General features: G+C 32.4%; 2 protein-coding genes across 2 annotated transcripts in view; one reads left to right on the forward strand and one right to left on the reverse strand.

The window, feature by feature from the left end:
- The window catches only part of JMJD6 (Bifunctional arginine demethylase and lysyl-hydroxylase PSR), a 33,527-nt gene that overhangs the window by 15,844 nt on the left and 2,074 nt on the right, over positions 1–15,609 (forward strand). Inside the window, exons 5-7 of the mRNA XM_035360745.2 lie at positions 6,771–6,918; positions 7,511–7,699; positions 10,839–11,020. Coding sequence (XP_035216636.1) covers positions 6,771–6,918; positions 7,511–7,699; positions 10,839–11,020 — 519 coding nt within the window. The remainder of the gene's footprint in view (positions 1–6,770; positions 6,919–7,510; positions 7,700–10,838; positions 11,021–15,609) is intronic.
- Positions 14,822–15,609, reverse strand: part of LOC118190053 (putative GTP-binding protein 6) — a 43,586-nt gene continuing 42,798 nt past the window's right edge. Inside the window, exon 9 of the mRNA XM_035360744.2 lies at positions 14,822–14,956. Coding sequence (XP_035216635.1) covers positions 14,947–14,956 — 10 coding nt within the window. The 3' untranslated portion in view covers positions 14,822–14,946. The remainder of the gene's footprint in view (positions 14,957–15,609) is intronic.

The raw sequence follows: 15,609 nt of genomic DNA on the forward strand, positions 1-15,609 counted from the left end.
TTTTGAGCACATCAAGTGGAATAGTGCAAAAGATTGCCGTGTATACTGGTTTATTAGATGACTATGGAGGGCAAAACCATACACAAAAAATTGTTTTGCATTTACTGAATGAAAAATTAAATGTCGGTCACCATGTTTTCATGGACAATTATTATAATAGCTTTGACTTGGCCAAGTTACTGTTAGATAAAAAGACACACTGCACAGGCACATTGAGAACCACTCGAAAAAACACTCCAAAGAATGTTCAAACTACTAAATTGCGAAAAGGCGATACTATTGAAAGGTATTGTCAGGGAGTAATGATCGGAAAATGGAAAGATAAGCGTGAAGTGTCTTATATTTCTATGGAATACAAAAATGAAATGGTTGACATTTTAAATAAACGAAATGAAATAAAGCAGAAGCCTCTGCCAATCATCAAATATAATGCATTTATGTCTGGTGTAGATCGGCAAGATCAAATGCTGTCATATTATCTCTCGGAGAGAAAATCACTACGCTGGTATAAAAAATTGTTCTTTCATACTATTGAAGTAATGCTAATGAACATGCCCTTTATAATAAATATTCCGGAAAAAAATATCACTTTACGAGTACCGACTGAACGTTGTAAAATCACTTTTGCCATCAACAGACGAACAAAAGCCGACTCCCAAGAATCTCAGACATACTCTTCAGAAAAGAGAACTTGCACCTGGTAAAACCAAAATACAAAGAAAAAGGTGTACATCTTGTTCCTCTCAAGGCAAATGCACGGACACTACGTATGAGTGCCGTGACTGTCCCGACAAGCCAGGATATTGCTTGAATTGCTGTGAAATATACCATAAGTGATAATATATTTATGCAGTACTGTTCTACACTGACATTTTGTTTGTAATAAGTTTAATTTTTTTTCATTTTCTATTATGTTGTTTATGTATATTATACAATATTTGTTACATTTTATAATCTTACATTTACATTTATACATATTTATGTTTTACTGTTACATTTTATAATTTTTCATAAATTTCACTTCTCTTTATCCAATTAAACGTTTTATTTCTTTTAAACTGTGACTTTATATAATGTGTCAATAATTTCGCAGAAAAATGATGAGACGCGCCAGAGCATCAGTGGCATACAGATAATAAGTTGAACGTGAGGTGCCACTGACGCTCTAGAGCGTCCGAAATTTTTTTACACTAAACACGAAAATAAAAGGTTTTTCTTTTTTTCTGGCTTTACTATCAAAATATTAGGAACGTTTTTAATCATTAAAACACTTTTTTTTAATTCGGCTTCTGAGGATGGATATATAAATTTTGGTGGCAGCGAATGTGTTAATTAAATATATAAGAACTAAATCGGTACTTTTCCGTTTTGCCGGTGCAGACGATAAAGTCGCCAATAATGGTACAACCGATGCCAAACGGAATATCCTCGCTGGTAACCTTTTACTCCTCATTTTCAAAAGAAGCCACAGCCATTTCTTATCAGATTGATTGTTTCTTTCAATACTGGCATACAATTGCATAGAAGTTTTATAGTTCAATTTTATGCCCTATGGCCATTCACTGGCGGTAATTGCATTGATTAGGATGCAATCACACCACTCATCTGATGGCGAAAATATAGGTTAGGTTAGGTCATTTAATTATGGCAAAGCCTCGAGGGCTATCTGCCTAAGGGCAGTGATGCCTTCGTGGAGGACTTTCTAAGGGAAACTGGCTCATATACACATTACACATGGGGAAAACCCAAAAACACCCATGCAGCCAACCTGTTTGCAGGATTCGAACTTCGGACCGAACTACCAGTGTTCAATGACTTTACCACTCAGCCGCTGCGAAAATATAGAAAAGGAAAAGTCAAGGATTAAGTTCATCAATTCTAATGAGAACGCACTTGTGAAGTAAAGCACTGCGGTTTTACATAATTTCTGAGTAAGCTATTCGTAAGAATTAAATGAATTGCATTTAAACTTCTATTCCATATTAAGATTTAACTTGAAATTAATGTAGATCATTACTGAGAGAATTAGATTTTTGTAGCGTTGTTTACATGAGATGAGAACACCTTGCATCACGTTGATCAGGATGTTGTACCGTAAAAGTATAGTAAATTTTTAAATTAATGTCTTTTTACAAATTTATTGTCTTTATTTATTGGCTTTTTTACAAAATTTGAAACGACATTAAAATGTTTATATCTTCAAAGTAAAAAATTCTTAGAACTAATATTTGTAAACATTTTTTTACATGTATACTGTGTATTGTTGCCAATAAAGTCTGCTTGGCAAGATTTGGACCGGCGAAACAGAAAATTACCTGTAAGTCATTCAGATTAAAGGGTTTTAAAAAATTATTCGAGCTGCAGTATTTCTTTAAATCTCCTAATTTTTAATCAATAACAAACAGATTAAATGTGGAAGATAACTGATATCTTATCCTTTGCCAAATGAGAGCACACTTTAGGTAGAAGATAAAAGGAATTTATTTCATGTAGTATCAATAAATTGCTTTTAAATGGATCCATGACACATACCAGACACGGATAGTTATACGACAGGAACATTTAGTCATTTAACCGACAAATTTAGCTAACTGCATGGTTAGCTTACAACGCTTATGTGAAAACATCTAACAGTGTTTTAGTAAAATTTGTTCATATTTATCAGATAAAAGGCTGTTTTCAGGGATACATGATGGGAAGGTTTATGGACAAGTACCACATTTTTTTTTTATAATGCTAGAAAGTCCAAATTTTAAAAATGGACAGAAAAGCAACTTCATTTTGGCAAAGATTTTGAAATCCATTTCCAGAGATAGGTGCGAAACGATTTTATGTGGAAAGAAATTAGTAGAGCAATGCGAAAACATGTGCAGTCTATCGAGGAAAATAATAATGAAACGTGAACAAGCTGTTGTATTAGAATTTTGAAATGGTTTGAAAGATTGTCATTATGTCAAAGAGTTAAAAAAAGTACAGTTTACTTGAGAAGCTCTCTGTGTAATTTTTGTAGATACAAAATCAAAATCATGATTAAGTGTCTAATTGTGATTAGGTACTAAAAATTTCTTTATTTCTCCTTCCAAACATATGATTTATGTTCCTTAAAGAGAAATTTCACCACTCTTTCAGTTTAGTGGATCTATGTCAAACCTCATAGACATAATAAGCATGATTCGTAGACCTCATAGACATGATTCATAGAAAATAAAAATCAAAGATGGGATAACTGCAAAATGGAACTATTTATTTTTTTAACAATTGCTTTGTTTCAACAGCAAAACATAAGAGATGTAGCAGTGTATGAAGTAAAAGTAGAACTCTTTTCTGTAAAATACCCATAAATATTATTTGAAATTCTTCAGTGTTAAACATCCTATTTCACAGTAATAACTATGAATGATACATTTGATTTTTCATTGATGGCACTTGCCTCATATTTCATTAAATTCATCGGGGTTGAACTGAACTCATATTTCAGTAAAAAATTTTGTAACTTATTACTTAAAATCCTATTTACATAAAAGCCTAAGGAATATTACATTTCATTATTTATAGGCATGTTTCAATTTAAAAAAGGGGGGATCTCCATTTACTAGACAACTTTCATTTTCAGGAAGTAGAAATTGCCAATTCGACTTCAAATGTTTCACATATTGGACATAATTCTTGGTTTAGAAACAAAATTGTTTACAACAGGGTTGCCACGCTACCTGGAAAACCGGAAAAAGTCAGGGAATTCATAAATTGACCAAAAAATTCAGGGAAAAGTCAGGGAATTTAAGTGTTTTAGTCAAAATCTGGAAAAGTCAGGGAATTTCATACAACGATCCCGCCAAAAAAGGCGAGTTTTGCGCCGACGTCGGAAGAGATAACTTTTTTGGCGAATTGTGTATCACGTGAGTGTCATTCTGGCAGCTGGCATAGAGCCAATTTTCGCAACTCCTTTTTAGAAAGGCAAAGCAAGTTTCGTATCGTATACTAGGATTTTACCGCAAAATCTTTTTTTTCTTTTCTTTTTAATAAATACCTTGTCATTTTGCAGTAAAATAAAAAATAGTAATAAATCATCTAGGATAACCATATTCGCTAAAATATCGTTGATTATTCTAATTAAATTTTTAAGTAATTATATTTATTTTTATGTTATTCATATCATTTAATGTTGCTTCTTCCCTCTAAATTTATTTATCATTAGTAAATAATCTTTCCAAATTTCAGGAAATTTTCTCTGGAATAATCCTGAAATTAATTCTAGCAGTACGATGACATCACGAAATTTAATGCACATATTTTTTCCTTATGTATGCTGCGAAATAAATATAAAATACCTCAATTTAGTAAAAAAAATCATTAAATAGATTTCTTTCTTTTGTTTAGCTGCAGAATGTCTGCAAAAAAAAGCCTTATTTTATTCCAGATTGGGCAGATTCTAATTTCAATCTTCAGTAGAGAAAACAAATCCTATTATAATTATATTTGTGTTTTCAAGTGTTAAGGTGCTTTTTAAGAATACACCTCACACAAATTAAATTTACCTAAAATCTAACCTAACTTTTAGCATTGCATTGTGATTTATAAGAACCGGATTAGCCTCGTGTTGAACTGAGGATGATCATGAGTAATAATTAAATAAAACGTACATTTGTTATCCAATGTATATATCTTAAATTTTATTAAGTTTTTTAAGTGGAAAAGTAAACAAAATTATCAAACAAAGTGTACCAAGTATAATTAAGAATAAATGTCCTCTGGGATTTATTGAATAATTAAGTGAATTTGCTACACAGTACAAGTAATACCATAATTAATTTACCTCTTAGCAGAGCCAACGTACATTACGCGGATAGACTAGAATTTTCTCGAAACATACCTGGAAAACCTGGAAAAGTCAGGGAATTTCATTCTCCTCTTGGAGTGGCAACCCTGTTACAAATTTGTACACAAATTTGTTTCTCTTTGTTTGCTTTTTCATGCAAATCTTATCACACTGTCAACTGAATATCTCTTTTCTAATATTACCTGTATCGTGCTCCCAAAATTTACTTTTCAGAATACTTGCTATTCAAGAAACTAATCATTTGAAATAAGTTTCCATTGAGACGGTTTTCTGCCACAGACAGTGATGAAGCTTTTCCAAAATATTCCTCTTGCTCTCATAAATGACCTTCAGCTGTAAATAATCATAACAATCTTCTTGTCATAATGTTTCATCTCTCTTTTAGTTATAAAATTGCTCAATTTAGTTGCAGGATTCCAAGTGAGTATTTAGGTTATCTTTGCAACCATCAATAAATTTTTTTGTTTAATTCTTAAAGATTCCAGCCCTGGTTTCAATTCTTGTAAAATTTTAAAATATGGTTTATTACCTATCTTGTGGAATTTTGACTTAACACAGTTTGTCATATATCCACAAACTGAAAGAGCATTGAAACATATTGTTAGGGAACATTCATCATAGGTTCGAAAAGGAGAAACAAACAAAATTATGTCAGCTAATCACAATTAGATGTTAAATCATAATTTTTGACTTTTGATCTACTATTTTCCATGATAGATTACGTTTGCTTTCACTTTGCTGCACTCATTTCTTTCCATATAAAATCGTTTCATTCCAATGTGTAATTGTTCTCGAAATTGATTTAAAAAATCTTCGCCTAAATGGGGTTACTTTTCTGTTAAAAAATCCACAGACTCTCGACTCTCTTAACTGTCTAAGCAGCAAGGCCGTATATATACGGCCTAGAATATTTTTTGTGATATCTGTAAGAATGTATATATACCTACATATTAAAATATGTCAAATAAATTAAGGAAATATATCAGAAGAAAATAAATCCAGGTATGAAATACCAGGAGAGTTTTTACATTAAAATAAAAAAATAATAATTTGTTCTCATAGTAATTTTGGGAAACTTGTGCTTTATTAGCAAAAACCCTGGCCGCTCAGAGGGTTAAAGACAAAAATGTGGTACCTATCCATAAGCCATTTTATTGTGTACTCTGGAAATATCCTTTTGTCAGATAAATGTGGACAAATTTTACTAAAATATTGTGGCATTTTGTTTTATCTATCTGTATGCATGGTCAGCTATTATTGCACTGTCAGTTAAATGTAGTGTCAGCGAAATGTCTGTATCAGTTAAATGTAGTGTCGGCTAAATTTACCTTACTGTAATAAATGTAGCTGTCAGTTAAGTGATCTGTTAGCTAAGTGTCCTGCCATCTAAATGCCTGTGTTGGCTAAATGTCTTTTTAGCCAACTGCTGTGGACAGAGTGTCTTATTGCTGAAGTGTCCATGACTGCTTTTAAATAACTAAGTTTATTGAGTAAATTTGAACAATAAATATTTTAAGCTGTGTTGAATGGCATGACACCAGATAGATGTTAAATATAAAAATTATATTGTGGGCACTGTCAAGACATTGTTTTCAGATTCCTGAATTTTTTAATCAAAAATAAGTTTGTACAAAGCTTAAATAATTCAAAAAAACAAATTTGGCTTAAAATTTGGGCTTTGAGTACAGGACTTTGCGTGCTCAAAATTTGGTGACTGTTGGTGCTGTCATCTTTCCACAGTTTGATGAGTACACATATAGATTTTTCATTTTTTAATGATGGAAATTGCTTATTGTCTGTAATATTTATGTGGATGATTAATGATGTAATTGTTTAATGATGGAATATTTATGTAGTATTCAGATTTTTATGGACTTAACTAATGAGTTGTCTGTCTGTAAAGTTAGTAATTGTGTGCATTTAAATTAAACAGATGGTGCCTTTTTCCCACACATACGCCAAAGGAGATGATTAAAGTTCGTCCAGAAGAAGGAGGTAAACAAGGTGATGAAGCAATAACATGGTTCCGATATATATACCCACGCACACAAAGGTCCAGTTGGCCTATTGAATGTAAACCTGTGAGTAGAGTGTTGAAAAAAACTCATTAACTCTCAGTGCTTTGATTCCTGTGCATTGTAAACGATGCATATTTTAAACCTTAAGTATCTGTATTCTGTAACACTTAATATAATTATTCATTTATTGTCTACTCTCCTTTTACATTATATTTTTTATATCAGTGTTTAACAGACAGAACCATTTTTAAATGGAAGTATCGAGTTTTGTTCATTTTTAAAAGTTGGTAGATATAATAATAGAGGAAAAGCTGCTGAAAGATTACTTTTGTTAGATAAAGAAAAAAATATTATTGTGTCGTTGGGGAACATTCTTTTAAAGTTGCAAAAACTGCTAACAAAATAAAAATTAATCTTCAATTGATATTTTTGTGTACAATATTTTTGGGATCAACTGCAATTTACTTTTCTATCTCTCTCTTTTCTTTTCTTTTTTTTTTTTTTTTTTGATGTTTTTGTTGAGGGGGGTGAGTGTGTTTCTGTTAGAAATACAATATGCATTTCTCTTTTATGGTAAAATAAAAGGAAGAGGGAGTTGATTATAGGTGTAAATATTGTTTTGCAATGCCTGTAAATTTTGCTTTTTATTTTTTAGCTTGAAATTTTACAAAAACCTGGTGAAACAGTATTTGTGCCTGGTGGTTGGTGGCATGTTGTTTTAAACATGGATACAACTATTGCTGTTACACAGAACTTTTGTAGCCTCACAAATTTTCCAATAGTTTGGCACAAGACTGTTCGAGGGAGACCAAAGCTTTCTAGAAAATGGTATAGGATTTTAAGAGTAAGTCTGATGTGTAATTTTTTTATTAACATTTCAGTGGCATACAATACTTTTAGCAAAATTTCATTAGATTATATGCTTTATTAGTACATTTGTACCAATAAACTATATGTACTCTAATTAGCATAGCTTTATTAGCTTTTATAGAACTTTTATTACTGTCATTTCCAGGTTAAGCTTTTATTAAAAAATTTATATATTTGACTTGTATGTTTGAAACTGATTGAAGAATCTATTATAAGATTCTTAATATATATCTCAACACTGAAGTTATTTTGTTTAAGATAAAAGTAAATACAGAAATTTACTGATATTAAGATAGTTATAACTTCAAAACCATTGAGAAGGAGATATTTTTCTTCAATAAACTTTAACTTACTATGCTTTTAAATCATCGGGGGATTAATATCAGATTTTCAGTGACATCATAAATTATTGCTCTATGTACCAATAAACTTTAGTATATTAATTTTTTTTTAATATTGTTAAAATATAAAGAATATTATCTTCATATTACAAATTTTTGACTGCATCTCATTTATGGCTGAATAATTTGGTACCCACATTTAATTATGTGTTTAAAATCTTGAGGTTAAAATACTACATACTTTCTAATTATTCCTACCCCATTTTCAACGTTTGACAGAATTGCTCTGTTTTAGGCATATTTTTTAGTGTACACAAGTGAATAGCTAACCCATGCTTATGTGTTGCTCGGAAGTTTTGGAGTACATGTAGGTTTATACACTGTATATTTAACTGAATAGTATCCACTGACTGTAAAATATATGTTGAGATTTTTGTTTTTTTGTTGTTAAGATAGCCAAACAAGTGGTTTGGTTAGTTTATAGTCATCAGTGAATTTGCAGCTTTCTTTGGGGATGTGAATAATCAGAAAATAGCAAATATTGATATGTGTTTCTTCATCTTACAATAAATGCCTGTTTTTAATTTCCCTGTTTTAATTAATGTACAGCTATGATTTTAACTTTTATATTTATTCAGATCATTGAAAAACACTTCAGTTTTGTCATTGGTCATTTTAATGAGTAAATTATACACACAACAATAATAGACTTTGAAAGTGCTATGTAATCCTTCATTAATATTATTCATAAACTAATATTGCTGTTTAAAATATAAGCATTTTTAGATATAAGCTGTTCAGGAATTTATTATTAAGGTATTTGCAGAATTTTGAGAAGATGCTGTGCAAGGAAGGTAACATCCATATTATAAAAGCAAAATAAAAATATCTATGACTTTTGACCAATTTGGTGATATGTATAAGATGAATATATTCAACCTTGACCCACACTATTAAAAGGTCAAATTGCTATAATGCATTAAATAAATCTGTAAGAATTGTATTTCATGCTATTCATTCCTTTTTTTTTTAAGCATATATTACACTAGTCATCAAAATTAAAGGCTAATAATAGAAATAAAATGTAACTGATACTTAATGAAAAATTATTGGTAGAAATGCCTATAAAAGCATTCGTTAATATTAATTACAATGTTTGGCAGTTGATTATGCACAAAATATTGAAATTATTATGATCAAATTTATGGAAATTGGCAAATGATAGAAAAATTAAATCGCCTCTTGTGGAAAATTTTTTTCTTTAATATGTTGTACGGTCACCTTAGACAGATATGCATACCTCACATCTTGCCTTTATAGACTTTGCCAAAGTGTTGATGAAGTCTTGTGGAGTTGCACACCACTCTTCTGAAAATACACTTTTCATTTCCTGGAAAGTGCAAGAAGAATTAAGTGTGCTAAGGTGCCCTGAGGCATCCCACACATGCTCAGTCGGCTTTCAAGTCAGGTGAGTAAGGTGGGCAGTCCATTCGAGTAATATCTTCTGTTTGCAAGTATTCCGACACCATATATGCTTGGTGAGGCCAAGCATTGTCATCCATTATCAAAAACAGGGCCAACAGACATCCCTAAACAGTCTAACTTGGGGGTTCCAATACCTTTTCTTCATACTCACAGCAGTCGCAGAATCTCCTTGAAAGATATGCAGCTTGGTGTGGCTATTTGTCATGATTCCTCTCCAAACCATTAAACTGTGGTTGCAGATCCTTTCTCTCTCTCTAGATCGAAACATATCTGAAATCACTGTTCATGTATCTGGATTTGTCAGTAAACAATACTCGGGTCCAGTCACTGCAGCTGCATTGAACATTACGATGGCACCAGTTTAAATGGGTCCTTCTAGAAGCTGGATTGATTGACTGAGACACAAACCATTGGTTTTCTTGAATACAGTCCAATCTCATGAAGCCTTCATACAGCAGTAGAACAGCTAATTCGAGCTCCTGTGGCAGCCTGAAGGTCTAAAACCAAATCTCCTGTAGCCACTTCATGGCTTCTCCGAGCTGACAATGACAGAAGTCTTCTGATGCGGTTCTTGCTCACACTTTATTAGGCTATCTATCAACTGATCCAGTGCTTAAAAAGCAACTTCAAACTATTGATATGACACTTTGAGAGAGATTCAAATCTTGGACATCTGCCATTTGTGTTTGACCTTTCTCGATTCTACCAATCATTCGCCACTTTTGACCATCACTTAAATGATGCCTTTGTGCTATAACTACTTGAATATTGATCACTGTCAGAAACCACATTCACTTTTAACAATATTAAAGATCAGAATTCCAACATGCTTCCATGGCGCACCACATTCTCAATCATCAAATTTGCACTTTTCCGGCACAAACATATGCACAGAAATGCAATTTTGTGTTCAGTAGTATTTATGTAACATTTTAGAGCATTGGGCATTGATTGCTTAGTGAGCACGTGTTTTCTCATTATCCTTTAATTTTGACGACCAGTGTATATATACCTTTTTCACAGGTGCTATATTATGCAAGTTTCTAATTATATGAAATTTCAATAGCTAAAATACTCAATAACTCATAATTTTAAATGTATACATACACTGTTTTAGACAATTAAATATCCAAATTATTATTTTTGGATTCTGTGTTTAATAATATATTTTAGTGTAAGCATTGCAGGCTGTTCTTCCATTTCAACAATATTGTAAGTTTTCAGTTATTTAATATGTCACATATTTATTTTACTGACAGTTTGAATTACAGATTAATTTTTATGCAGGAAAAAAGGCCTGAATTGGTAGCTATTGCTGATCGTATTGATGTGAATTCTAAAACAGGAGTTGCATCTGACAGTTCAAGTGGATCTAGTTCCTCCTCATCGTCATATGAATCATCTTGCTGTTCAAGTTCTGAAAGTGATGACTCGGGGAAAGAAAGCATTAGTGATCGTAAGAGAAAAAGGTGCTGTACACACATCCTTTTTAGAAATAGTATTTAATGCTTTAACATCTGATGTCTATTGGGTTCAGTCTGCAAGTAAAAAGATGATTGTTCTCTTTTGTAAGGGTTAAAGATGTCAGAACTTTGGATGTCCTATGTGTAATTTGATAGCTGATGATTCACTGAATGTGAGCATGACTAGGCTGTGATGCATAGGCCACATGCCCGATTGCTACTCCTTGTTATTAGCAGGCGAGTGTGTGGTTTTCCAAACACTGTTTTTTCTTTTTGTTTTTCTCTCTTCCTTTATTTCTGTGACATATTGAATAATTACCAGAGTTTGACCAGTAGAAAACTTAAAATTATCTTTATGAATCTCTTTCAGATGTATTACTGCAAAATATCTTCAAATAATAAATTACAGAATGGAAGAAAAATTTGGTTAATATTTGAAATATATTAAAAGGAGCTGTATACTGTATTTTAAACAAAGAAAAATTCTCTATACTAAATGTATGAAATGAAATTTTCAGTCTTTTGAAAAGAAGCCTGTATGAGGCATAATGCAGAATTACATGCTTTTTCTGTAGTTAAGTCCTCTTAAGTAATTTAGACTAATTAGACAATTATTTCAAATTGAGAAACTTTTGTTACTAAGAATAATGTTATTTTTAAGTTTTGTTTATAAATAATGAACTTGTGAATTTAAGTGATGAAAACAGTTAAAGGAACAGTGATAAAAATGAATGTGTAGCTTAAATGATTTTGTTGCTAAGAACAGAATTTGCACAAGATCTTTATCGTGCCTTTCCAAATCTTGAAAATCTGGAAATAATTATTTCTGCAAAAAATAATTGTAAATAAGAACATAGAAAATGTGATATAAGCTAGGGTAGGTTGAGTTGTTGGGTTACAACTTTTTAAACATTAAAAAAAAAAAAAAAATAATAATAAGTGTGATCACCTCAAACCAAAATTTAAGCTCTACAGCAATTTACCATTTACTGTATTATATTGTTCAGGAGCTCCTGGGGTAACAAAGTGTATCTATAATAAATGGAACTTTAGAACTTTTGGAGAGTGCTACATCAGTGTAATAATGTGTTCCACTCATGTTCTGTCAAATTTATATCTAGAGAATATGTAATCTACTCCAGTTAGATTCTTTTGTCCTTAAGGTAATTGGTCACTAGTGCAACCCAATGGGGTTAAGCATTATTGCATATTAAAAGAATATTATTATTGATTGCCTCCTAAAACATTTGAAGTCATAAAACTCAAGAACCCATCTCTGTATATTTTGACATTCATAGTTGCATTGATAAAAATGCAACTATGAATGTCAAAAATGGTCAGTCTGGCCATTCAAAATGATGCCCATTCTTACCATAATTCTGCCAACTTTCATCGATTCCCTTTGTGGAAAGTAGTCAGGCTTACTTCATGTTTTGCTTCTTCCAGATTGTAACACATCTGGAATTGCTTTTGTAACAAAAATGAGATTCATCAGTAAGGGTAACTCTGCTGTATGTCTTGTAATCCAATTACAATGATCACTGCACTACTGCACCATGTGCATTTCAGAGCCTGAGTTCATGAGGCACAAATCATGGGTTTCTTTGCACACAGCCCTCTTTGATGCAGCCTGTCATTTGCTGCACATCTGGGTAGTTGTACCCTGTAGCTGCAGTGAATTCTGTTACAGTCTGTGATGATATCAGTAGTGTATTTTTTTTCAACGATCATTGCTAAATAATGATTTCGTTGGGGCATATTTTTTACCTTGATCTAATTATTAGCATACATTGCCAACATCTTTAAACAGTTTCCAGATTCTTGACTTTCAAGCATTTGGCAACTTTTAGTTGTCTACAGAGCTGTGTCAATATCATTCCTTCTTCCATTCTTGTAACATGCCTTTTCTCACAATCCATCGGATGCCTTTTTCAATAATATGTTCCCCTTCCACATATGAAAATTTTATCCAGCATCTCAAATATAAATCTGAAGCAACCCCTTCTTGTTCTTTCCACATATGCTGAAAGAGTGGACTCAAAATATGCTTATTTCTCTGTAGAAGGTGAATCTCATTGATGATACTGAACTGCTAACTAAGACGGGTGAATATACAAAAAAGATTTTATTACCAAAAGTAATGTACAATACAGGTTATTTCTCTACATAATCACCTTGAGGATTGAGGCATTTGTCATATCTGTGAACAAGCTTTTCAATACCCTCTTCATAAAATGTCCCCGCCAATGATTGGAAGTGAGTTGTGATGGTTTCTTTCAGCTCTATGTCATTTTGGAAGCGCTTTCCGCCAAGCCAGTGCTTCTTCAGTTCAGAGAACAGATGAAAGTCACTCGGCACTAGGTCGGGACTATATGGTGGATGTTCGAAAATGTCTCATTGAAATTGCTGAAGGAGCCGTTGGGTTACATGAGCGCTGTGAGGACGGGCATTGTTGTGGATCAGAACAATTCCAGAAGTCAGCATACGTCTTCGTTTGTTTCGAATAGCTTTCCGTAAGTGTCGCAAAGTTTCACAATATGAATCTGCATTAATTGTTGTTCCAGGTTGCATAAACTCCACAAGCAACACACCTTTTTGGTCCTAAAAAACTTCCATAACCTTACGGTTGTTAAAGGATCGTTTGAATTTTGTGGGTCTCTTTGGAGAATTTGTGTGCATCCATAGTTGTGCTTGTCGTTTCGTTTCGGGCATGTCATACTGAACCCGTGTCTCATCACCTGTCACAATGGATTTCAAAAACTCTTTTCCGTCAGTATTGTAACGATCAAGAAACTCAAACGCTGCAACCATTCGGCGAGTTTTGTGGTCGTCAGTCAACATCTGTGGGACCCAGCGAGCGCAAACTTTTCTGTAGCGCAACTGTTCAGTAACGATAGAGTACAGGGAAGATCTTGAAACTTCCGGAAATTTCATCGATAATTCACTTATGGTAAACCTTCGATTTTGCTTAACCGCTTGGTCAACTCGTTGAGCAATGTCGTCTGTAGCGACAGACTTGCGTCCTTGACGCCCTTTATCATGCACATCAGTTCAGCCATCTTTAAACTTTCGACACCATTCACGAACAACGCCATCACTCATAAAGCTGTTTTCATACACTCGACTCATTCTTCGATGAATTTCCGCTGCACTGTTCCCTTCTGCCTGCAAGAAATGAATAACAGCTCGCAATTCACACTTGCTGAGAGAATCAATATCGACATTATCAATAGTGATCTGTGGAGGAGGAGATGCGCAGTTGCCTACTACGCACACCAACCACCTGCCGCATACTTGGCCATCATACTATGTGATCGGAGGTTGAAAAAACAAACAACCTATGTACACCTTCCTTTCTGTAGACTTCACATAGTAGAATTAACATAGAGCACCTTTTTATAATTGTTCCTTTAATTTTTCCTGCCAGTATAGTAACTTGCCACGTATTCAGTCTTAGAATATAATTGTTTTTAATTCTGATTAATAATGCATTTATCACTAGCATTTTTAATTCAAATGTTATACAAACCATGCAATTTCAGTATGTATCATTGTATAAAATAAACCTGACAATCTGCAAAAATTGTGAGATTTTAGTATGGAAAGTTAGAAATTAATTAATTAATAATGAGCATATGTTTAATTTACTGCTTCAAGTATATTGAAATAACAAAAGAATAAGAGTTGCCTGCCAAATACGAGTAACTTAAATGACTGGGCAGTTTATGGCTTTCTGAAACAAAGAAAGGGGACGCCTTAATCACAGCTAGAAGATTTGGATTTCTTTTTTTCCCTTATAATTTTTATTAATATTGTTTGAATTCACTTTTCTGAACATTAATGTCATCAGATGCTTGTTTGGCATAATTGTTTACTTCTCCACATCAGACATGAATTTCAGGCACCACTCTCTATTGTGGTAGAGACAGTTATTAGACATTTCTGAAATGTAGAAGGTTAAAATGTAAAATTAAAAAACACAAGGGGAAGATCCAGATTAGGTAGTTTATAATATTGTATGTATACATAAGATCATTTGTGCTTTTAAAGAAATGTATTACAGTCAATAGTCATTAATCCGGACTCGTCGGGACTTCGGCAATTCCGGATTATAGATCATCAGTTTAAATCTGGTAAGATGGCATGCAGAAATTATAAAATTAAAAATATGAAACCATAATTTATGAAATAAAGAACAATTATGATATAAAGGGTATCAAAATTTACCCAAAAAAAAAAAAAAAAAAAAAAAAAGCTTAATATTTATTTGTTTACTTAATTAAACATTTCTTTCAATGTAAATTGTTCAAGTTGCTTTGTTTTTTATGTGATAATACATTCTCTTTAATTCTATAAACAGACATAATTTCTTGTTCGGTTACAAAGTTCCACTGTTCAAGTCCTATGATTGCTGTGTCGAGAATACCGACTAATTTGTCAATCGAAATTTTTTCGTTTTCAATAACCTTTGTTACTTTCTTCGCTATCGGAAACGAATTATAATGAGGAGGAATTTGATTTAAATCATATCAGAGTACATCGAGTTGAAATACTACATTTAGCAAGGAATTATAAGCCAAATAAAATAAAAACAT

Source organism: Stegodyphus dumicola, chromosome 9 (genome assembly GCF_044657685.1).
Source record: "Stegodyphus dumicola isolate Sdum_Otavi_A_Nest chromosome 9, ASM4465768v1".
Lineage (NCBI taxonomy): Eukaryota > Metazoa > Arthropoda > Arachnida > Araneae > Eresidae > Stegodyphus > Stegodyphus dumicola.